Genomic DNA, 25,036 nt, shown 5'->3' on the forward strand with positions numbered 1-25,036 from the left:
GGCCACAATACCTCCTCAAAACATGCTCCAGACAATTCGTCATTGACAGACCCCAGACAGACAGGGTCGTAGTGTTATTGTTTGACTTTGTAAACCCAAAAAAATGTCCCTGTTGCACTTGCACATAGTCGTGCAATGAAGACTGACTTTTTCATTTAAAGGCACGATCTTTAAAGTGTCAGAAAGAGAGAGAAGACACAGGAGAGGAGAGTTGTAGCTGGGGACCTGGGGTGGAAGCTCCCAGGCTCCCCCAGCATTGCCTGGAAGTCTGAGCGTGGTGACTGAGCCAGGGCAAGGAATGTGTGCCCTGGATGAGGGGGAGAACTCCATGCCACTATAGTGAACCCAAGAGAGAGGGGGACACTGCACATGGAAGAGGCCCTGGAGTGAGGGCTGCTACAAGAGGCATGGTAGCTGTAGTGTCAGATCCTGAGGCTGAGAGTACACAGAGTGACGTGTCAGAGCACAGGAGACATTATCCCCGCAGAGGAGGGATGAGCTGCAGTTGAGAGGTCTGCTGTTGAAATAGGACATGCACACTTTAACAAACCAATCATTTCAGCGACAGGGCCTACCAAACAACTTTGACTGAAATGATTGGTTTGTTTGGGCCCCCACACCAAAAAAGCTATTCATCTCTCCCTGTACAGACTAAACAGGCTCTACTGAGGCAAGATGTCGTCCTCATCCTCAACCTCTGATTCCTCTCCCCCTACAGTGTGTACTTCCTCCTCATCACACATTATCAATTCGTCCCCGCTGGACTCCACAACCACAGGTCCCTCTGTAGTATCTGGAGGGCAGTGCTGTACTTCATTGAGGAATTGATTATTCATTTTTATAAACATCATTTTTTCAACGTTGTGAGGAAGCAACCTCCTTCGCCGCTCACTGACCAGGTTCCCCGCTGCACTAAAAACTCTTTCCGAGTACACACTGGAGGGGGGACAACTCAGGTAAAATAGAGCCAGTTTGTACAGGGGCTTCCAAACTGCCTTTTTTTCCTGCCAGTAACAATATGGACTGTCTGACATGTCTACTTGGATGGTGTCAGCAAAGTAATCATCCACAATTTTTTCTATTGTGACAGCATCCAATGCAGCGAGAGTAGACATGTCTGCAATGGTTGGCAGGTCCTTCAGTCCGGACCAGATGTTATCAGCATCCCCGCCAGTGCCTCTTTTGGGAAAACTGAGCTTTTTCCTCGCAGCCATAGATGTGGAAGAAAATGAGGGTGGAGCTGTTGGCATGTCACGGTCCTCTTCAGAGGACAATCTCCTGACCAGCAGGTCTTTGCACCGCTGTAGATTTGTGTCCGCCGGAAACAGAGACACAACATACGCTTTAAACCGAGGATCGAGCACGGTGGCCAGAATGTATTCCTCTGACTTTAAAAGAGTGACCACCCTCGGATCCTGGCAAAGCGTACGAAGGGCTACATCCACAAGAGCTACATGCTTGCTGTAATCGCAATGGCTTACCAGCTCCTCCCTCACTTTCTCCAGCTGCTTCTGCAACAGCCTGATCAGGGGAATGACCTGACTCAAGCTGGCAGTGTCGGAACTGACTTCTCGTGTGGCAAGTTCAAATGGCTGCAGAACCTTGCACAACACGGAAATCAGTCTCCACTGCGCTTGACTCAGGCGCATCCCCACTCCTTTGCCTATGTCGTAGGTGGCTGTGTAGGCCTGAATGGCCTTTTGCTGCTCCTCCATCCTCTGCAGCATATAGAGGGTGGAGTTCCAGCGCGTCACAACCTCTTGTTTGAGGTGATGGCAGGGCAGGTTCAAGCTTTTTTGATGTGCCTCTAGTCTGCGGTAGGCACTGGCTGAATGCCGAAAGTGTCCAGCAATTTTGCGGGCCACCGCAAGCATCTCCTGCACACCCCTGTCACTCTTGAGGTAATGCTGCACCACCAAATTAATGGTGTGGGCAAAACATGGGACGTGCTGGAAATTGCCCATATTTAATGCCCGCACAATGTTACTGGCATTGTCTGACACCACAAATCCCCATGAGAGTCTAAGTGGGGTAAGCCACTGGGAGATAATTTCCCTCATTTTCTCTAATATGTTGGCAGCGTTGTGCCTCTTATTAAAGCCTGTAATGCACAATGTTGCCTGCCTTTGCATGAGCAGCCATTTTGTAGATGCTGCTACTGATGCAGCTGTTGCTGTTGCTGCGGAAGGGGATGCATCTACCCAGTGGGCTGTCACAGTCATATAGTCCTTCGTTTGCCCAGAACCACTTGTCCACATGTCCGTGGTTAAGTGGACAGTGGGTACAACCGCATTTTTAAGAGCACTGAGGACACTTGATCGTACTTCTCTGTACATTTTTGGTATCGCCTGCCTAGTGAAGTGGAATCTCGAGGGGATTTGGTACCGGGGACACAATACCTCCATCAACCCTCTAAATCCCACTCCACTGATGGCGGACACCGGGCGCACGTCTAACACCAACATTGCAGTTACAGCCGCAGTTATACGCTTTGCAATAGGGTGACTACTATCGTATTTGGTGGTCATGGCAAACGACTGTTGGACGGTCAATTGTTTGGTGAAAGACTTAGCGGTCTTACGACTTCCCCTCTGGGAAGATGACCGACTAACAGCAGCAACAGCAGCAGTGGCAGTAGTAGGCGTACCGCTGCAGGATTCCTCGGATGAATCCCGTATTGAGGAGGACTCAGTCTGGCTGGTGACTTGGGCTGCAGGACTGAATCTGATGGAGATTGTGGAGGAAGTTGACGAGGAGGGTGTTGCTGGTGTGTATCCAACTGGACCACGGGATTTAGGTGTCCCTGTACCGATGAGGGTCCTAGCCCCAGTTCCTGAACTAACCACTGAACTATGAAGGTTATTCAGGTGACGTATAAGGGAGGATGTTCCTAGGTGGGCAAGATCCTTACCCCTGCTTATTTGAGCTTTACATAAGCTACATATGGCCATACATTGGTTGTCTGGATTTGGATAAAAATAACTCCAGACCGAAGAGGTGCATTTTTTGGTCTTCTGACCAGGCATGACGATGGGCTTTTTCATCCCATGGACATCAGCTGTTTCCCCCCCTGGTGCCTCATTTACAATAACCACATCACCATCCTCATCATCAAGTTCCTCCACAGCGCCAGCTACATCATCAATAGCCTCCTCCCGAGCCACCTCTTCCCGTACAGTGATGGGAAGGTCAGGCTTGACAACCACCAACACCCTTGGACTCGCCTTGGGGATTTGTGATAATTTCTCTTTAGAAGGCAGAGTTGTTTGCTGTTTTGTTGCTGACAGCATAACTCTCTTCAATTTTTTGTAGGGGGGGGGAGGAGGAGGAGGGCTAAGATCCGTGGGTGAAGCTGAACCACTAGTCATGAACACGGGCCAGGGCCTAAGCCGTTCCTTGCCACTCCGTGTCGTAAATGGCATATTGGCAACTTTACGTTTCTCCTCAGATGATTTTAAGTTTCTCTTTTTGCTACTTTTTCTTAACTTGGGCTTTTTGGATTTTACATGCCCGGTACTACGAGATTGGGCATCGGGCTTGGAAGACGACGTTGATGGCATTTCATCGTCTATGTCATGACTAGTGGCAGCAGCTTCAGCATTAGGAGGAAGTGGGTCTTGATCTTTCCCTACTTTATCCTCCAAATTTTTGGTCTCCATTATATGTAGCACAAGATACTGCAGAATGTGTGAACTTGGTAATATTGCAGTACCAATGGACTTATAATGCTGGATTGGTTTTGCAAATTTGGTTATAATTATTATATATATTTTTTTTTTTTTTAATTTTTTATTTTTTTTTACTTTTTTTTTATTTTTTACAAACTTGGGAATAATGGGGAAATAACTATGCCCTTAGAAGCACAGAGCACAGGACACAGCACCACTGGACTGAACAGGACACGGCACAGGACCCAGCAGCACTACGGAACTCAGCAGGACAGAGCACAGGACACAGCACCACTGGACTGATACTGCAGAATGTGTAAACTTTGTAATATTGCAGTACCACTGGACTTTTACTGCTGAATGTGTGAACTTGGTAATATTGCAGTACCAATGGACTTATAATGCTGGATTGGTTTTGCAAATTTGGTTATAATTATTATATATTTTTTTTTTTTTAAAATTTTTTATTTTTTTTTACTTTTTTTTTATTTTTTACAAACTTGGGAATAATGGGGAAATAACTATGCCCTTAGAAGCACAGAGCACAGGACACAGCACCACTGGACTGAACAGGACACGGCACAGGACCCAGCAGCACTACGGAACTCAGCAGGACAGAGCACAGGACACAGCACCACTGGACTGATACTGCAGAATGTGTAAACTTTGTAATATTGCAGTACCACTGGACTTTTACTGCTGAATGTGTGAACTTGGTAATATTGCAGTACCAATGGACTTATAATGCTGGATTGGTTTTGCAAATTTGGTTATAATTATTATATATTTTTTTTTTTTTTAAATTTTTTATTTTTTTTTACTTTTTTTTTATTTTTTACAAACTTGGGAATAATGGGGAAATAACTATGCCCTTAGAAGCACAGAGCACAGGACACAGCACCACTGGACTGAACAGGACACGGCACAGGACCCAGCAGCACTACGGAACTCAGCAGGACAGAGCACAGGACACAGCACCACTGGACTGATACTGCAGAATGTGTAAACTTTGTAATATTGCAGTACCACTGGACTTTTACTGCTGAATGTGTGAACTTGGTAATATTGCAGTACCAATGGGCTTATACTGCAGGATTGGTTGTGAAAATTTTGTGGTAATTAAAAAATATTAAAGTAGTTTTTGGTATTTTATAAAAAAAACTTTTTTTTATTTTTTTAAACACAGGGGAATATTGGGGAAATAACTATGCCCTTAGAAGCACAGAGCACAGGACACAGCACCACTGGACTGAACAGGACACAGCACAGGACCCAGCAGCACCACTGACCTCAGAAGGACAGAGCACAGCACACAGCACCACTGGACTGATACTGCAGAACACAGCACAGCACAGCACAGCACAGCACAGCACAGCACTAAACAGCACAGAACTAAACAGCACAGAACTAAACAGCACAGAACTAAACAGCACAGAACTAAACAGCACAGAACTAAACAGCACAGAACTAAACAGCACAGAACTAAACAGCACAGAACTAAACAGCACAGAACTAAACAGCACAGAACTAAACAGCACAGAGGACCACCTAACACACCCTCCCTCTACCCTGATCAATGCCCGAGTGAAGATGGCGGCGACTAGCGGGGAATTTATAGGATCCGAGTATCGCGAGATCCGACAACGGGATTATGAGTCAGAGCCTCAGTTTCACTTTTGAATTTGGCGCCAATACCCGGATCTGTCTCGGATCCGACTCGGATCCGCAACGTTCGGGTGGGCTCGGATTTCAGAAATCCGAGCGCGCTCATCCCTAGTACACACTACAGAACATTTCTCCTGATGTCATAATATTAACGATTTTACCAACGATTGAAGAAAAAAAAAGTTCCGATCAGCAGCCGATTTATGTGTACACACTAAACACGTTTTACAAGATTTACTGTGCTCTCTTTATCTGTCATAACCGTTTGCCGAAAAGATTGTGACTCTGCACCCTCCATTAGAGACCGTATGATTGCCTCGATAATCATACAACAAAACTCCCAGTATTGTTGCATTGGTTCCCAATTGTAAAGAGCTTCTGAGAATACTAGCACTATATCAATAAATGTTAATAGTAATACTTACGTTGTCATTTGTTCCTCTAGTTCCCTAGATGCATTTATCAAACCTTCCACTGTTAGGGAAAAAAAATGAAAGGATTATATATATATGCTGAAAAATATGTATTTAGAGCTATAAAACCTTATCTTATCACAATAGTGTCAAACTCTAAGGGGGAGTATTATAACCATTTATTTAAATAGCCCTGACATACTGTGCTGTTTCATAGAGCATGTTTAATCGCTCAGTCTTTATAGTATACATTTTCTACCAACATTGGGGTGACACAGGGCCTCATTTAGAGTCGGACACAAAGTCCGTTTTAGGCGCATCGACCACAAAACCACTATCACGCATGTGCAGCAAGCACCGTATCCGCCTGTATATTGGACGCAATTTACACTTGCGACAGCTTGTGGCTAACTATGAGGTAAAGGGCGGAATGCGAAATTGTGAAGGCGTGAACTTGGATAATATAGATACAGGGGGTGTGATCCTGTAGGTAAATCCTGGACGCAGACGCAACACACGTCAAAAATGGGCTAAAATCTGTGCGACAGGAATTAGGTGGCGCAAGTAGTTAGCTGCAGAAACTGCTCGCAGCTCCGTAGGGTATTACGAGTGGGACGCAACTGGGGTTGCATGCAACTCGTAATACCCTACCAAGCTGCGGCACACTCCCACTCCTACACTTCTTAGACACACATTGTGTCTGACTCTAAATGAGGCCCACAATGGTTAACTTTGTTGCCTCACAGCCATGTATTAAAGTCTCTCTATTAAAATAAGGTGGTTGAAACAACTATCCCAAATTAATATAATTTAAAAACATCATGATTTGATTGCAGTTTCTCGAAATCACTGTCACCAACATTGTGCCTCTACAAGTGCCTTGCACTGCAGTCAGGTGTCTGTCATCTTTATTTCACTAATATCTATAATCACTATTTACTCGGCAGTGTAAAAGACTATCAACTAAATAATGTTACCACAGTTCACTGTCTGATCCCGTTCTGTGTGTAACCCCATCTACAATGCACTTAAACTAGCATTAAAAATTAGCAAATATCAGAGACACAGAACAAGAACAACTTTGTGATAAGCAAATAAGTTAAAGTAAGGACAGGAACCCGCTGACAGACCAGCTGTCTTCGATTTTTCCACAGAATGTCTTTGTTTTTAAAGATTTTCCCATCTAATTTTAATATTGATCAAAAGCACTGTACAACTTCACTTGCTTAGTATGCAATTCTCAGTACGTGTCCCTGTTCTATGTGTATAGATTGTACGCTCCCTTAGATTGTACGCTCCTCTGAGCAGGGTCATCTCTCCTCCTGTCCTCACCACTCTTAACTCGGCTCTCCAGCTACCTAGCCCTCCTCCTCGAGGACCCTCTCCCCCCCCCTTCTCACTCCTTCCTCTCCCCTCTGGGGGTTTCCCTGTCATCCGGGCCCTCCCTCTCGGGCTCAGCCGTATGCAGGACCTTCCCCTCTCCCCTCCCCCACCCCTCTAGCTGTGCTTTGAGCTCACCGAGTTACTGTGCTTATTGTTTTCTGTACTGTGCTGTCTCACCTTGTATTGTAACTTTGTTTGTCCCTGTACGGCGCTACGGACGCCTAGTGGCGCCCTATAAATAAAAATTGATAATAATAATAATAATAATAATAATATAGAGAGCTTCAAATTACTGTTGTGTGTACGGAGAACTGCACAGCACCTCTTCTCATGTTATATATACTGGGTGTAATTCTCACTATTTTCTTGTATCGTGTACACTGTATGCTAATGATATGCTAATTAAAATTATTTGTGAAAATGTATATTTACATTTTCCATAACTGTTTTAAGATTGTGTCCAATGTACATTTTTTTAATCTGTGTCTATTTTACCTCCACTATTTCTAAAATACTATTAACGAATCATATATTTCTCAGGATTACTGATCATAAAAACAATGAGCCTGATACATTAAGGAAAGTAAAGCAAAAAAAAGTGAGTAACTTTGCACCTTGACAAAACCATGTTACATTGGAGGGGGAGGTAAATTTAAAATGTAGGGACAGATTTGTAGTTGGGGTAGGGCATGTACTAAATCAACTTTAAATGTCAGTGTAAAAATAAAGCTATGAAGTATTTGTGTGCTACATGAAAAAACAGCCAGTATTCAACTTATATGTAAAAGAATAAACTTATTTGCACCCCTTGCATTGTAACATGGTTTTGCCAAGGTTTAATGTTACTCATTTGTTTTGCTTTACTTTCCTTAATGAATCAGGCCCAATGAGAGCTAATTACAAACCTTGCTCAAAGGTAAAAAATCTGCACTAAACCATATCAACCAACCAGATACATGCTTTCATTGTCTAACTAGGCAGATCAAAGCTAATTGGCTATTGGTTGCTGTGAGTTTAAAACCTGAATGACCAAAGCAAACCCAATTCAAGCAGGAGGAAAACATAAAAACGCAACTAAGATAGTACTCTAATCTAAATAAAGCTCATGGCCCTAGCACTGGGAAGCAGCAATGTTAACCACTGTGCCACCCTTATACACGCATAGTTTTTCTAATATTAATTCCAGACCTGCTTCTATTAATCAATGTTTGTGTTAAAACTTCAGAGTACAGATATCATGATGACAAACTTACATGTCGCATTTTTCCCAACATTGACAAAGCTGTCTGTCATTTCTCCAAACACCAGCATCATAAGAGGCAGGCCTGCCCCGTGTATCATTGCTGCTACTGTACCGACAAACATTAGCAGATTATCTACTCCTCCCGAGTATCGGAACTGAAAGAAAAATATTCCATAGAATTATCATCAGGGACATGTAATATTTTTTCACATTGAAATAAAATCTTAAATAAAACCTTATGCTGTATTTCTGTAATCCCAGGGTAATCAGTACTTATCCAATACTTTGGTTATCACCGAAAATAATGTGCTATCCAAAATTAATATAATTTAAAAAAAAATCATGATTTGAATTTTTGGTGGGTTCTATACTTACCTTCCTAGTGTTGTGTTGATTTCATTGTGCAATTTCATTGTATCTGTACAAGTGTCTTGCACAGAAGTTAGGTTTCAGTCATCTCTATTTCACCAATATTTATAATTTCAGTCTATATCTATTTCACTATGTACTGAGCTGTGTCTCTGATATAGAAAAGACTACCCACTAAATAATGCTTACACACCTAATTATTCTTTGCAGGTCTATTAAACAGTACAAGCCAATAAAAATGAAAATCTAAAATGTATTGTGACAAAAGTAGCTCTACCAATCAAGTGAAAAATGTATTGGGGCTGATTTGATTGTGCACGATGCAGTATCCTTTAACTCTGAAGGAGGGGGGCTTTGGGGGCAGATTTCCAAAAACATAAAGGTCCAGTGACAACAATATTCTTATCTTCTGAAACATAAGATACAATTGTTTAAACTGCTACTGAAATTTTTTTTCAAGGGATTATAAAAATGAAATGAACCCAGTAACAGTGTGTTTTCCATTATAGATCTAAAATGCCGGAATCATTAGGGATAAAAGGAAATTCTTCTTAATTGCATTAATTAGATCAGACTCTGTGCATCAGTCTCCAGACTTCCTGGAATGAACACATTACCCGAACATCAAATGTTACTTTTCCTATTATGCTCATAGGGGGTGACCAGATGGTGACATTACTGAGCCCCCCATGGTGGAGGATAGAGAGGTTCACTGGGTCCTCACCATAACCTCCTTATAAATACTGACCATTGCATATTACTAATGTCCAGGATGTGACTGCATCTCAGGATTACACCACCCGATTAGAACACAAACACTACAGCCATCCAAAGTATCTTCTGTTACTGATACTTGTGGTTTGGGCAATTTCCTTTTTATATTTACTGGAACGTTAATTTCCATGGCTGGATCCTTTAACTGTCTGACTAGGTCAGAAAATATTCAACATCGTCTACATTTCATTTTCATACCAATGTAAGTTATTGGGTGATTGCTGCAAAGAAGGGGATGGGGGCAATTAGCTTAGGACAATAATGAAGATTCCATAGTGCAGGATCTTCAATTGAATTTAAAACTTTCAAACAAGTCCAAAATTCTCGCACAATATCCAACTTGGTAGTATTACATACCAATGTCTTTATACATTGTTCAGGAATCACTGATTTAGTGACAAAACAAGAATTTCACTCAATGGGGCACATTCAATTCCCTGCGTTGTTCTTACTACGGAAATTTCAATGCTGATATTTTCCCGCAGCTCTGTGAGCAGAAATCCGAGTTAACATTACCATAGTAACGGTAATAATGCGCAGCCCGCGTTGTTTTTTGGAACAACGCGGGGAATTGAATCGACCCCAATGAATGGATACCTGACAGTGTAGATTCTAGTGTACATTAACTCACATTTTAACATCCTCTCAGTTGTTTGCGTTTATTGCATACTTACCTACTTTTGAGACCAGCTGTCCGGGAGGGGGTCCAACGAGGGGGCGTGGCCACGCACGGGGCGCCGTTAGGCTCTGCCCCTGTCAATCTTAGAAAATTCTGGCCAATCGTAGCAGGGGGCGGGGCCACGATGCAGCGGTTAGCCCCGCCCCCATCATTTACAACAACGGGGAGATGCTGGTTCCGGGATTTTTGCCTGCTCTCTCGGGAGTCCGGGAGAACTCCCAAAAATTCGGGAGTCTCCCGGACATTCCGGGAGAGTAGGCAACTATGGCTTATTGTGCGTTTTATGTTAACCTCATTGAGAAACAAGAAAATTTTAATTTCATATATTTTAATGTATATTTTATTTGATATACAGTTTTTTAAAATTTATAGCAAAATTGTCATTACTAACAGAACACAATATCAAGTCACATGGCTTACCATGGTGAATGGGCTGACTAATTTTGGTTTCTCTTTTTTTTCTTTGTCTTTAAATTTAGAGAATAACCCTTTCTTCTTCCTGCTGTACAAAGACAAAACAAACATCAAAACAATGTAAAGACAACAGCTAAAAATCAGCAATAATTAAGAATGTACTATATAAGTGAATGTACTATATAAACGATCGCTATGGGCAACACATCCAATTTTTCTTTTTAGAATGTTTGATAAATCTACCACTACAGGTTTAGATCCACATCTAAAATATATGAGCAATGATTAGATATTTGTGACATATAGTAGTTAAAGCTCCACTACCACCTAAAGTAAAAGTGCAGCTGGTTTACTTGGGGCTTCTGTAACGCAGAAGCTTTTGGAAAAAGGTTGTCCTGCCAGACATATAACAAGTTAACCCGTGCATGATACTCATGCATTCTAGTCAAATCAAGCTACTTAAGGTGTTAAAAAGGTTCTTGTCATGCATTTGGGCCTAGCCCAAGCCTCCTCATGGGAAGAGCGTTACTTCCCGACGCAAGTGCCCTTTTTTAACGTGGTTTTGTCCACATGTCACCACCTCATCATTTTTCTCCATCACCTCATCCTTCATCTTCATCGCCACATCCTTCATCCAGCTACTTAAGGTGTTAAAAACTCCCCACTGTCACCCCCTGGCAACCACCAACCACTCTCAACTGTCACTTCTCCTTCAAGAAATATATAGGTCAGTGTATAACTCTGCCCAGCAGGTGGAGCTGCAGCTTGTTTGTTTTTTTTTCCACATACGCCACTAGGCATTTATATAGTAGATATTTACAAAATTGACTCTGATATTTTGGCAAATGACATCTGGTGGTGCAATACAAAATTTCATAAATCTTTTCAGTAGTTCTTTGTAGCAATCGCTATGGGTTAGTTAAACAATTGAAAGCCATGCCCAACTCTTATGACTATATATAGTATTTAAGTGCCAGGTACAAGATACGTGTTCCCAAAATTATAAATACAACAAATTGGAAACATCATGGAACGTATTGTGCACCCTGGTGTTTCTCTTAAATGAATGAAACACTCATAAATAACATATTGTTATAACATACAACATATACTGTTACCACTGCCTATTTTGCCTATTCACTATCAAATAATGTGTACAATTTATTCCAAACAGATCATTGAAAGGCTTTGGAACAGAATTAAATTGCATTAACGCATAGACTACATAGCATTGATACCTGGTCCCTGAGCTTTTGCATGGTGCCATAAATTCGGAAAACACCAGACAGTCAAACACACAAGTACATTAGTGCAAATTAAGCATAATAATAACAAGATATGTGGTACTGATACAAGTATGAGTTGCACATGTATATCGACAAGACAACAAAGCTAGTAGAGATTTAAATATAATTGCAGGATAAAACATAACAGGTACCAGTGGGGTTGACCAAGAGGGGGCAGGCAAGAGCAGGCATGAGGCGTAAGGTAGTACGGACCCTGATTGTAAGAGCTTACAATCTAGAGTGCTGCATGTGTTCGCTGCCTGATCCCGTTCAGTGTTTAACCCCATAGGCAAACCGAAGGGGGTTTCCTAGTGCCTGGAAACCCCCCGGCAAGCCTGGGGCACTGTGTAATTGAAGTAGCTGGACCCTGCTCCCACTTCACACAGCTCTGCTTGAAAAGGGAGAGCTGCACCTAACAGTAGTGCACGCAGCATTGCCCATGTATATAATGGGAATAGGAAGATTTGGAGAGCAGCCAAGCACTGTGTAATATTACAGCCACGCCCCCATGCATGCTGGTCACACCCACTGGCGGCGTGGTGTGGAAACCCCCCTCTACAAATCCTGCGTTTGCCCCTGAACCCCATCTACAATGCAATTAAATTAGCATTAAAAAATAGCAAATATCAAAGACATGGAGCAAGAATAACTTTATGACAAGTAAATAAGGTCAATGTAAGGACAGGGTTACGCTGTCAGACCTCACTGTACACAGTTGCCATTTGTCTTCGATTTTTCCACAGAATAGCTTTCTTTTTAAAAAATTTCCCATTTTATTTATTCACTTTTTTTAAAACTTTATTTAAGAAGGAAACAGGAAAGAACGAGAATAATAAACAGTACAATACCAATACAAGGCGTTTCCTTCAGTTTTTACATTATATATCGGGAAAAGGAGGACTAGAAGGTGGGGGGGGAATGGGGGAGGAGAGATTTACATAGTTCACATGAGATCAAACAATTGGCATTGGTAAACAAATATACAACGATTCGTAGTAGAAACAGAAAGAACCAATTTACAGCACAGTCCAGAGGAAGACGTTACCCAGCTCGATGGATCCAGAAGCCGCTCATGACCCAGGCTGTGATGGGAACGATAGCTCACAGAAAGCGGGACGAGACAGGGAGTCCAAAGATGCCTATGGAGGTGGCCATTTTTATGGAGACCAAGATTTAATCACAGACTGACAGGTAAGACAACATGACTTCAGTAATGGAGACAGGAATGTAAAAGACACTTCAGTCTCTAGAGATTCATTAGCTGCTTTTCTTTAACGCATAGTTGCCTACTCTCCCAGAATGTCCGGGAGACTTCCTCATTTCTGGGAGACCTCCCGGGAGAGCAGGGCAACCTCCCGATTCTCGCCCTCGCAATAGATAAGTGGCGGGGGGCAGGGCTTAATGACCCAAATATCGCATCATCTTAGCCAAAATGATGCAATTCGTCAAGCCCCGCAAACGCAAGCCCACCTCGTCCGGCATCTCCCTGAAGCCAGTGAAGAAAAGTTGGCAAGTATGGTGTATGGAGAACTACAAAATACCGTTGTGTGTACGGAAAACTGCACAGCACCACTTCTCATGTTCCATATACTGGGTGTAATTCTCACTATTTTCTTTTATTGTGTATACTGTATGCTAATGTATGCCAATTAACATTATTTGTGAAGTGTTTATTTAGATATTCCAGAATTGTTTTAAGATTGTGTCCAATGTACATTTTTTTTAATCTGTGTCTATTTTACCTCCACTATTTCTAAAATATTATTAATGAATCATATATTTCTCAGGATTACTGATCATAAAGACAATGTGAGTTAATGACTAACCTTGCTCAAAGGTGAAAATCTGCACTAAACCATATCAACCAACCAGATACGTGCTTTCATTGTCCAACTAGGCAGATCAAAGCTAATTGCTGATTGGTTCCTGCACATTTGTTCCATTGATCAACTTTAATATATAAACCTCAATATTGTCTTACGTCCAGGGAAACTCCAGCAGCAGCTCACAAAGTAAACCTAACAAACATGGACAACTTAGCAGACAGACTTCTTTTTTTCTTTTCCGCAAAGCATACCCAGAAATAATCAATAAAACCAAAGTCCAGTTTTAACTAACAATTCAGCAGGTTGGGAGCTTAATAAACACAGAAAACAAATAAGTACATGAAATGGGAATGCGGTATTAATGTCTATGTAACTATATAAAACACATTCTGTTATGGAAGTGAAATAGTCATGCGACGCTCTAAACTCTATGTTAGGAAATGTTTTGACATTTGTTTATACCGTGCCCTTGATAAGATGCAGCTTTACATCCTGGAGACTGGATCTTACTGTACATGCACAGTATTTTGAGTCACACTGACCTAAAGATCCGCGTGACTTGGAATGCTGTGTAAATTACGGGATGAAATGTACATTTACGATTTCGGTGTATGTAAATTGCATTCAACACTACATCAGGCCCTTAGCATTTATGTTATACTTTCCAACTCTCCTGAATGTCAGGGAGACTCCCTGAAATAGGGGTGATCTCCCTCACTCTCTGAAGAGTCTGGCATTCTCCCTGATGCTGAGCCAGTACAAGACGTGGTTGGCTTCGCCATCTTTGGCATGATTGTGTCCTATGTCCATGTATTGATGACTATGGAGGTGGCCATTTTCATGGAGACCAAGATTTAATCAAAGACAGACAGGTAAGACAATATGACTTCAGTAATGGAGACAGAAATGTAAAAGACATTTCAGTCTCTAGATTCATTAGCTGCTTTTCTTTAACGCATAGTTGCCTACTCTCCCGGAATGTCCGGGAGACTCCCACATTTCTGGGAGACCTCCCGGGCTTCCGGGAGAGCAGGGCAACCTCCTGGTTCTCGCCCGTCAATAGATAAGTGGTGGGGGCGGGGCTTAATGATGCAAATATCGCGTCATCTTAGCCACACACCCTGCTGTAATTGGCCAAAATTGTGACAACCGTTTAGGGGTGGGGCCAAAATGATGCGATTCATCTAGCCCCGCCCCCGCACGCCCACCTACCCCAGGATCTCCCTGAAGCCAAAGAGGAAAAGTTGGCAAGTATGATCTATGTATGTGTTCCAAAGAAATATATATCCAGATTAGTAAGAAAAATAATAATTATACCATAAAATACAAGTATTATAAAATAAAATGTCACCAGGCCAACCTGGAGAGAGCAGAGCACATTATGTAGAAGCTGGGAAGAGCTATTTTATGCAATTTTTTCACACATGTATAGTACACAAGGCACAGTACAATGTATCAATAAAATGATAAGCCAGGACCAGTTCATTCATTGAAATGAACACTTTTGGCTGGTGTTTTACAACAACAAAAACAAGAAAGAGAGCTCTAAATTCCTGTAATTATTGTTAAAGTACATTCTCATCATATTCACGGATTTTGACAGAATATTGTAACTGTGAATTTCCCCCACAACAACCGCCCGTAGTTCAGGATAAAGGTTTTATTTCTGATAAAAATCACATCTGGCACTGACCAGGAAAACAGTTAGTGACGGAAATTAGGGAAGCTCTGAGTTATAACAAAGCTAATTCTCTATTCATGTCTAACTACAGCTTATTGTGAGATGCAAAACTCTTTATGAAAATATATGTAGCAGATTCTGTTAGGGATTTATTGAATACTGCTTAACAGGCTGTGGGAAAGATGTCGCTATTCATTATAATACACAGACCTATACTCTGAAAATCAGAACCCAACAGAACCTGTCACCCTCATATAAAAAATGGTGATGTGTATAAAATATAAGCCATACTTACCAACTTTCTGCTACTTGCTTCCGGGAGCTGCCGTGGGAGAGGTGGGCGTGCCGGGGGCGCAGCTCCAAAATCGCGTCATTTTGGACCCGCCCCCCTTGACGTCATGACGCAATCATCAAGCGTCATTCCCAGAGAATCGCAGTATTTTGGCACTAATTCTCCAGATGCGGGATTTTGCCATACTCTCACGGGAGTCCAGGAGACTCACCCAAAATGCGGGAGTCTCCCGGACATTCCGGGAGAGTTGGCAAGTATGATATAAGCATTATGGTATCTGTTATAGCTCTCCCCTGCTACTATGATAGGGGCCATCTTTTAAAGTGGAAGCAGCCATTTTGTAGGATGAACACACGAGAATGTAGTCCAATAATTCACTAGAAACCAATGACATTATTATTTATTATTATTTAATTATTTATAAGGCGCCACAGATTCCGTAGCACCGGATACAGAAGCAAGTACCAAAATAGATGAGGTAAGATGAGTGTGAGTAATCCTCACACCCCACAGAGGTGCGAGGAAAAATGAGCTGAGATTTCTGTCAAATCTCCTCCGCTAAGTGTCTCATGGACGTTCTGGAGACACTTCGCACTTTTACACTAAATAGGTCTGAAAATGGAATCCATTATTTCCAACGACCTCATTCCTACTAACGCTGTAAGCCGCATTGGGTCCAAAAAATGCAATGTTTCTGGCTACGTTGGATCTCGTTTAGCATTACTAAGTCCAGCTAAAGGAGCAAATCTGTACCTGGACAAAACCACACTGACATACAACGGGCGTAAATGCAATTGTTTGTCCATGCAGGAAAAATACCGACGCTTTTGCATGTGACCCACAAATACCTGGCAGATTTATTTTAAACACTGCAATTTAGAGGTAAACTAGGACACAACCCTCTCCTACCTCTAAATATGTCCGCGCATTTCTAACATTAACCCCCCTGCCACACAACATGGTTTTGCCAACATGAAAAATTGCACCTTCTAGCTTTGTAGGTATTGAAAGTTCATATTATCAGAAGACTGTCCTATTGAACAATATGAAAAGTGCACTCAAGTGGCTGTATAATAATGACAACAGACACTTAGCATTGCCCCAGGAAAGCTGAGCTATATATAATATCATATAATATATCTGCTCTTATTGGTGGTGTGAAATAGATAACGTAATCTAAAGAACTTTAGCCATATAAAAGGACTTGAAACAGTCACAAGATCATGGAAAGAAATGGCAACTTTTCTTATTATCTCAAGAATTGTATTTTAAAGACCCGTCAGTATATCCTTGTAATGAAAAATGTTCGATAGCCTGGATATTTCGTACTTTACACTATCATTTTCACTTAGGCTTTTTTTCAATACTAATGATTTATTATAAGACTTTTGGCCCTACAGCTACCTGCAGAAAAACAAGACCATACAGTCCCATTCCTCTATATCTGGGGGAGCTGCATCTAACAGACAGACACTGGGCTATGGCAATGTGGCCATCCTGTCCCCGTATTTACAACACAAGCGGAGGTAGCAGCCGCCATCTTGTTTTAAAAGAGGGTGGGGGAGCAGAGTGATTATCTGACTCAAGAATGGGCAAACAAACAACTGTGATGGTAGAATTACCAATAACTCAATTATGCTGTAACACTATGCATCTTGTTCCGTGTACCCGGCCTCATTCAAAGGCCTCAGTTTTGGTCTGCACAGACATTCGCTGACTGAAAAATTATTACAATAAGTGAAATATGCTTAGAAATAGCTGTTTCCTATAGTATAGTACAGTGTTGGCTAACCTGTGACACTCCAGGTGTTGTGAAACTAGCATACCCTTCCAGCAATAAGCTACTATATATTGGCAAAGCATGCTGGGACTTGTAGTTTCACAACACCTGGAGTGTCACAGGTTGGCCAACACTGGTATAGTATAGAGTATAATATTATTAATGTTAATCTGTATTAGAGAGAAAAAACTATAAGTGTCATATATCAGCCCTGAGTCTATATAGTAGGTTCGGACATGTATATAGTAGTTTCGGACGTGAAGAGGACATATCTCCTCCTAGTTACAACAAAAGCAAAGATGGCAGCTGCCATTTTTTTTTATAGGTTGGGGGGGAGGCATAGTTATTACCAGACTAAAAGCTAGTCCAATACACAACAGGGAAAGTAACGAGTCGGAGTTGTTAGTGACCCTGTGGATCTTTTGTCCTGCACTAATATTTGCATCATTAAGACGTTTCTTAAGATCTGCTTGTAGTTGAATCTGGACGTGCGTATGCCTGAATTACATGCATTTTTTTTTTACATTTTATGTTAAGTTTATTGCAAAACTATAAGCAAATATATTCTGCTTCTAAAATAAAATATACTGCATTTTCCAGTGGGTTCCCCTCATTGGTTTCGTAGAGGTATATTTACAATTTGCAATAAAATATAAACATAAAGTGGTGTGAATAAAGAGCGGATTACTCCCAAAAAATGAAATCTGCATGAAATCTACATCTATTTTGCATGGAAAATTATTCTGCTTTACGTGCACAACAAAAACATAGCAATCACAAGCAAAAACAAACTCATAATAAAAAGCAAAGTCCAAACTCAATAAAAGCCACATATATGTTATTGAACTTGAACAACCACTAATTTTTCCAATATCACCTTTTTTTCATAGAAAATCTTAGAATTGATAATATATACCTATATATAATAATATATTTAGTAACTATAATATACTGTAGTTGGACTAGAAACAATGCAAACTCATATACTGCAAGGTCAAGTTTGTAAAATTATATGAATCTATAAACAGCTTGACATCATTATGACCTATAGACCATGCGAGGTAGTTAGTGATATCAGTCTCCAGCACACAAATTATACTGAACAGCAAAAATTAGTAGAAATAAAGTGTCTAAAAGTGTCAGTCTAAATGAATAATTCCACTGCTAATCTAGTCAATTAGACCAGTAATGGGCAACAGGATACACTTTGGGGGCCGCACAACACCTTTAATCTCTGAAACAACACATTTTATGAAATAAAGAGATAAACATATAAGCCTGCCTTTAAAATAGGGGTTACAAGCTATAACAAAAACACCTGACAATACAGCAGGAAGGAACTGAGGGTGGGGAGTGAAGGCTTGGAGGGCTGTCTGTGGCCCATCATTGAATTAGACCTTTAAAAAAAAATGTTTCCCCAAAATGTTTTAGCTTGTATCATTTTTAAAAATGTGTTTCCCACCAACAAATAGCTGACTGCAGCTGCCTGCAAAATCTGGTCTTATCCCATTCTTGTGTCATGTATTCCTATTGAGACAATAAACTGCTAGACTTGTGAATATGCATACTGTGTACGATGAACTCCAATGTCATATCATATGTACCAAGTATTGTAAAGACCTGGGATATCTGAGATCTACCGGTATGTTTTTAACGTGATACAAAAAAACTAAACTACTTAGAAAGTAAACAGATGAAAGCAAATACAGTAGTCACAATAATACCAATACACTTTTCACAATTTAATGTGATTATTTGTACAATTTATCTGTAACAGTTTTCTGTGCTCACATGTTGCTACAGTCACATTACAATAAACATAACACATAACAATCCATAGCAGAAAAGTCACCTCTTTGAGTTGGGATCTGTGACGGTCACTGTAACATCCCCATTATCCTGGCTCGACCCCTCAAGTCCATTCACGGCACCTTTCTGGTCACCCGCCATGTTTAATCTGTAGGAAGGGCAAAATTTAGCCTCAAATAAATGAAAAAAGAACAAACTTTGAAGTGGTTACTATGAGTATATGTCAGGTACAGCAGGGAGAGCTTGGAACACATCAATCTGTGTCTCTCTAGCAGACAGAACATTCTGAGACTTGTAGTTACGCTGCAGTTGGAGACAGCACATAAAAGCGCTATTGCGCACAGTGCGCTTCTCACATGTACATGGAAAAGGACAAAGCGCACCATAAATCCGTTATAACTTACGTGTAAAGCTCCTTAACGTCACTCTGTATAAACGTCCCGTTATGTAGAGTTGTTGTGTAGTCGGAATTATATTAGATGTTAATATGTGGAGGAAGAGAGTTAAGAAGAGGCAGAAAGTGAAGCTGTAGCAGACAACATGCGCTTTGCTCCTCCTTCCCTCTAATAATATTATACTCACTGACACTAGCTGGGCGCGTCTTGGTTTAGCAACTCCTTGTCCTGGGAGAGGGAGCTATATCTGTTAATATGTAATATAGATAAGGATTCATATTGTGTTCCTCAGGCATTGAGTCAATGGTCCCTGTAAACCAGCAGTTACATCATACTCTCTGCTTTCTCCCATCCTGTCTGTGATGCTGTTGACTATAATTACGTCATGTCATCTATATAGGTCTCCTGGAGGTTAATGGGCGATGTGTATCCTGTGCAGTCCGTAGACTGCATTTGGTGAATATCTGCTTGTGGGTGCAGATCCAAACAATTGTAAGAAATGGTCGGGCACAATCATTTACCATACAGTATGACTAGCTTCTGTGTGCCTGATAAATACAATAAGAAATTTAGGGGCATATTCAATTCCGATCCGATCCGCGTTACCGCGCATTACAGCGGAAAATGCGCAGTACTGCCGTTAATACGATACCGCAATAACGCAGATTTTCGTACGCAGCCCTATGGGTTGCGAACGAAAATCCACGTTATTGCGGTACCGCGGATTAGGTTCGCGGCCGTTCCGGCGCGATCCCGCGGATCGGGATCGGAATTGAATATGCCCCACTTAATAATTGGTGTTTCATGTATCGCAGGTTTGTGTATGTTGGTCAGAGCCGTAACTTAAAATTCTAGCGCCTGTGGCAAGAAAGACAAATGCCGCCCCCCTAGCCCTTAATTTTAACCAAATGAACCTAAAGTATTCCTAAATTGCACCCCCCCTTCAGCGTTGCGCCTTGGACGGTCGCCACTGTCGCACAGCCCTAGTTACGGCCCTGATTTTGGTCATCAGTGAAAGAATTCGATTTTTATTTTTTAAAGTAATTTTTTCTTAAAATATAATTATTATAGGAATATTTTTATCATTAATATCAGCAACTATTAGACCCACATTTGCTCACTTACCACAATTCTCTTTTTCTTATGATCACACTCATTCATGGTTAACGTTCATACTTTGGGATCTATTCATTATAGTTATTTTTCATTAAATTATACTCGGAGGACTGACGCATATTTAAGTAAATACACATTTATTAACAGTGCATCGCAACAGATATTATAGATATCTGCTGCTTTGCATTTTTTTTAAATACATAGCAGTCCCCATAGATATTTATGGGTCTATGTACCGCAATTTAGTATTGAAAATGCTTTTACACATACGGTAATGTACGCCAGCTCAAGCTGAAGCTATCTTATTAGTACTGGAGACACAGCACACTTCTCATGGGAGAGCCCTGCTAACATTCTATTCTGAAGGTAAGTAGGGCTCTATAGTTGGAGACCAACCCCCTTTAATGTTGTGTTATGGCCGTTTATTCCATATTACCAACCTTAAAATTTGTCTTTGCACATTACTCATGTTCCAGGTGAATAGAACACAGTGCACCTATTTACCTGCATTGATCACTGGGCCTGATTACAATAGATTTCTATTGTGTGTTGAATAAAAAAAATAAAATTTCAGTGACTAAAATAAATTAGCAGATGGTGTCAATCAGCATGTACTCAGAACTAATATACAGATACAACATTCCTTCTCCATTTTGAGCAATGGCAAATGTAACAAAATAAATATCTGCTTAAATTGGTTTTCTAGACATTGTATTTGGTAATAAATTGATTAGTTTCTGTGGGTAAATCCAGGAAATACACAGATGTGGGACTGCTAGTATGTGTAAATGAGGGTTAAAGTAATTGTTACTCATGTATTGATGTAGCCCCACACCACTATAGCTTTCAGAGGACCACATTCATTGTTTAACCAAATATGTTGATGCTATGAAAATGTTGAGCAATAAATTGGTTTTGTCAATGTTGTAGTAACTCCAATGGGCCTTGCTAATACACCATACTTATTAGCTGTACCTCTACTAGTGTCCTTTATATCTGAGGACTGTCCAGTTTAGAATAAATGAGGGCACAGTGATATCTGCCGATATCTAAAAGGTGACATCAGCTGAATGGCTTTCAGCTTCCTGCTACAAATCCATGTCCTTTCAGATGATCTCACTCTCAGAGAATACACAGGGTTCGGGATGTTCTCAAAGAAACATCAATTTACATGAATTTTTGTTGTATTTGTATTTGGCTGTTTTCAGCGTTGATTGCACCCACAAAGCTGTCGCAGTTCATATATTCAACCTCACATATTTATATTGGTCGACAAAAGAAAATAGCATCAATGTCAGAATCAAATCTTATCTTCAAAATGTGGGATTGGTCCTCGGAATGAGAGTTAGTTGGGGACTATGATATGTATGAGGAATGGTAACCTTCCTCTCTGATGCAATCATGAGACATAACAGGTTTAAACAGTGACTCTTAAGCACCTTTCTTCTATTTACAGTTTACACTCTTCTGTGTGTCTGTAATACTTGGAGGATCTTTGCTGCTGGCCGAGACATTAGTAGTTTACTTTACAACCGTTTGGTAGGACTAACACTGTTTATCTTCTTTCATAAAGTGTTTGCATCTCACTTATTATTCCAAGTAGTCAGTTCTTCATAAACTATAGTAATCTCTTTATTCACACTTTTCCAACACATGTCTATTCTGTATATAACCGACTGCATTTATTTATTTCCATATCGTTACAATTAACCAAAAGTGTTTCACCCCTTAATGTCCAGAATAATTATTTAGACTTATGTCATGCGTTGACTACAAAGGAATAACCTGTTACATTACGTATTCTACCTAACAATCTAAAACATACAAAATATGTTAATTTTCAGGTTTGTTTTGCACCATTGAGCTGTTGTCTGGTCTGTCTGTCTGTATGTATGTACTCATACACCATGCTCAGCCCACTTGCCTGAGAAAATGTAACCATACGAAGCACAGACTGACCTTACCCTAGACGTCATGGCCGATGGCATGGACAACAGATGGAGATACGTACTGCACCAATGTACTTTGTGGGGTCTTCACAAATATATATATATATATACAAGTTAACCTGTGCATGATACTCATGCATTCTAGTCAAATCAAGATACTTAAGGTCTTAAAAAGGTTTTTGTCATGCATTTGGGCCTAGCCCAGGCCTCCTCAGGGGAAGAGCGTTACTTCCCGACGCAAGCGCCCTTTTTAATGTGTGTTCATGAGGTAAAATGACCTCACGAAAATGAGTTTGACCCCTCAACTCGTAAATTTAGCCTTTACTACCCCTCCCACGGGGGGAAGGGGGGATGATGGAAGTTAACTGACTTGACTATTCTAATTTTTTTGTCAAATAATGTCAGTATACCAAATTTCAGGTCAATTGGATGAGCCCTTTCTGAGAAAATAGTTTTTTACACACACACACACACACACACACACACACACACACACACTAATGCACACCTCTACACATGTGAGTTCATGAGGTAAAATTACCTCACGAAAATGAGTTTGAGCCCTACCAAATTTCAGCCCTTTTTGAATTTTTTTTCCCACACACACTAAGAATTTAGTAGGTCAGTGTATAACTCTGCCCAGCAGGTGGCGCTGCAGCTTGGGTTTTTTTTTCCACACACACACACAGACAGACAGACGCCACTAAGCATTTATATATTAGATATATATATATATATATATATAGATATATATAGATATATATATATATATATATATATATATATCATACTTGCCAACTCTCCCTGAATGTCAGGGAGACTCCCTGAAATAGGGGTGATCTCCCTCACTCCCTGAAGAGTCTGGCATTCTCCCTGATGTTGAGCCAGTAGAATACGTGGTTGGCTTCCCCATCTGTGGCATGATGACAGAGTTCAGAAATTGTGTCCTATGTCCATGTATTGATGCCTATGGAGGTGGCTATTTTCATGGAGACCAAGATTTGATCAAAGACTGACAGGTAAGACAACATGACTTCAGTAATGGAGACAGAAATGTAAAAGACACTTCAGTCTGTAGAGATTCATTAGCTGCTTTTCTTTAACGCATAGTTGCCTACTCTCCCGGAATATCCAGGAGACTCCCGCATTTATGGGAGACCTCCTGGGAGAACAGGGCAACCTCCCGGTTCTCGCCCCCGCAATAGATAAGTGGTGGGGGCGGGGCCTAATGATGAAAATATTGTGTCATATTAGCCCCGCCCCCTGCTGTAATTAGCCAAGGGAGCGAGGCCAAAATGATGCAATTCATCAAGCCTTGCCCCGCACGCCCACCTCCCCCGGGATCTCCGTGAAGCCAATGAGGAAAAGTTGCCAAGTATGAGATATATATATATATATATATATGTAAAATTGTGAATACCTTGACAGATATTTCACACTACCATAGAGCTTTGCTAAGTAGCTAAACTATTGTTACACATTTTCAGGAGGGGAAGAATCTGGCTTCAGTGTCCTTCAATAAGATTAGTGGACAGGAAGTCTGCTGTGCGTAGGAATATCTCCCTCCACAATCTAACCTTCACCTCAAACATCTCCAGTTCTGGAAACTTTTACTTATATATTTGTGAATGTTATTAATAGCTCTTTTATATAAAAGTCACCTCCTATTTTAGGGTTAGGTGTTCTTCAATATACATTCATTCACCAACTGACAGAAGAAACGTTAATAACAATAATTAGCTACTTATTTATAATCATTTGGGAATACGACTTTTTTTTTTTAAGAACAAAAATACACATTTCACAACCTCCCCACTGCCTCTTCTGCCTGCAGTGTTGAGTCACTGAGATATTTGTCAGCCAATTAATTTCACTTCTTATATCGAGACTCCTAATGGGAACTGAGGCCGGGAGGTTCCCCTGCCATTGTAAAACCCCACACTTTTGATGAGATATATCTATGTACTGATTCCCATGAAAGCATATTTGCTACATTTGAAAAATCATTCCAGGGAGATTGTGCAGGTAACGCCTAAATGTCCCCGGTTTTGAATATCTGCTATCTGTACAGTATAATTCCTGTTATTTTGTATAATGAATACAATTTTCACTATCCATTCTTTTTCTCTGCATTTTATAATTTAATATTTATTCAATATGAGCATTAAAAATGCAAATAAATGACATTATAACAAAGTTCAGTAAACATATTATGATGGGGATTGTAGTCCTGCTCAGCTCCCTGGAAATTATTTTAAAATGCTAGTAACTATAGGAAAGACACTGGGATTTTT

General features: G+C 40.7%; 1 protein-coding gene across 5 annotated transcripts in view; it reads right to left on the bottom strand.

Moving 5' to 3' along the window:
• ABCB1 (ATP binding cassette subfamily B member 1) overlaps positions 1–25,036 on the bottom strand; it is a 195,477-nt gene that overhangs the window by 38,989 nt on the left and 131,452 nt on the right. The window contains exons 1-5 of one of the 5 annotated variants that reach the window (XM_075211878.1): positions 19,865–20,021; positions 19,326–19,430; positions 10,615–10,696; positions 8,383–8,527; positions 5,759–5,807 (exon numbers count right to left, since the gene is read on the bottom strand). The exons of 2 other annotated variants lie outside the window; for them this stretch is intronic. In XM_075211878.1, coding sequence (XP_075067979.1) covers positions 5,759–5,807; positions 8,383–8,527; positions 10,615–10,696; positions 19,326–19,423 — 374 coding nt within the window. In that variant the 5' untranslated portion in view covers positions 19,424–19,430; positions 19,865–20,021. 2 more of the 5 variants (XM_075211879.1, XM_075211876.1) reach the window with 2 other exon arrangements.

The sequence above is a fragment of the Mixophyes fleayi genome, chromosome 5 (genome assembly GCF_038048845.1).
Source record: "Mixophyes fleayi isolate aMixFle1 chromosome 5, aMixFle1.hap1, whole genome shotgun sequence".
NCBI lineage: Eukaryota > Metazoa > Chordata > Amphibia > Anura > Limnodynastidae > Mixophyes > Mixophyes fleayi.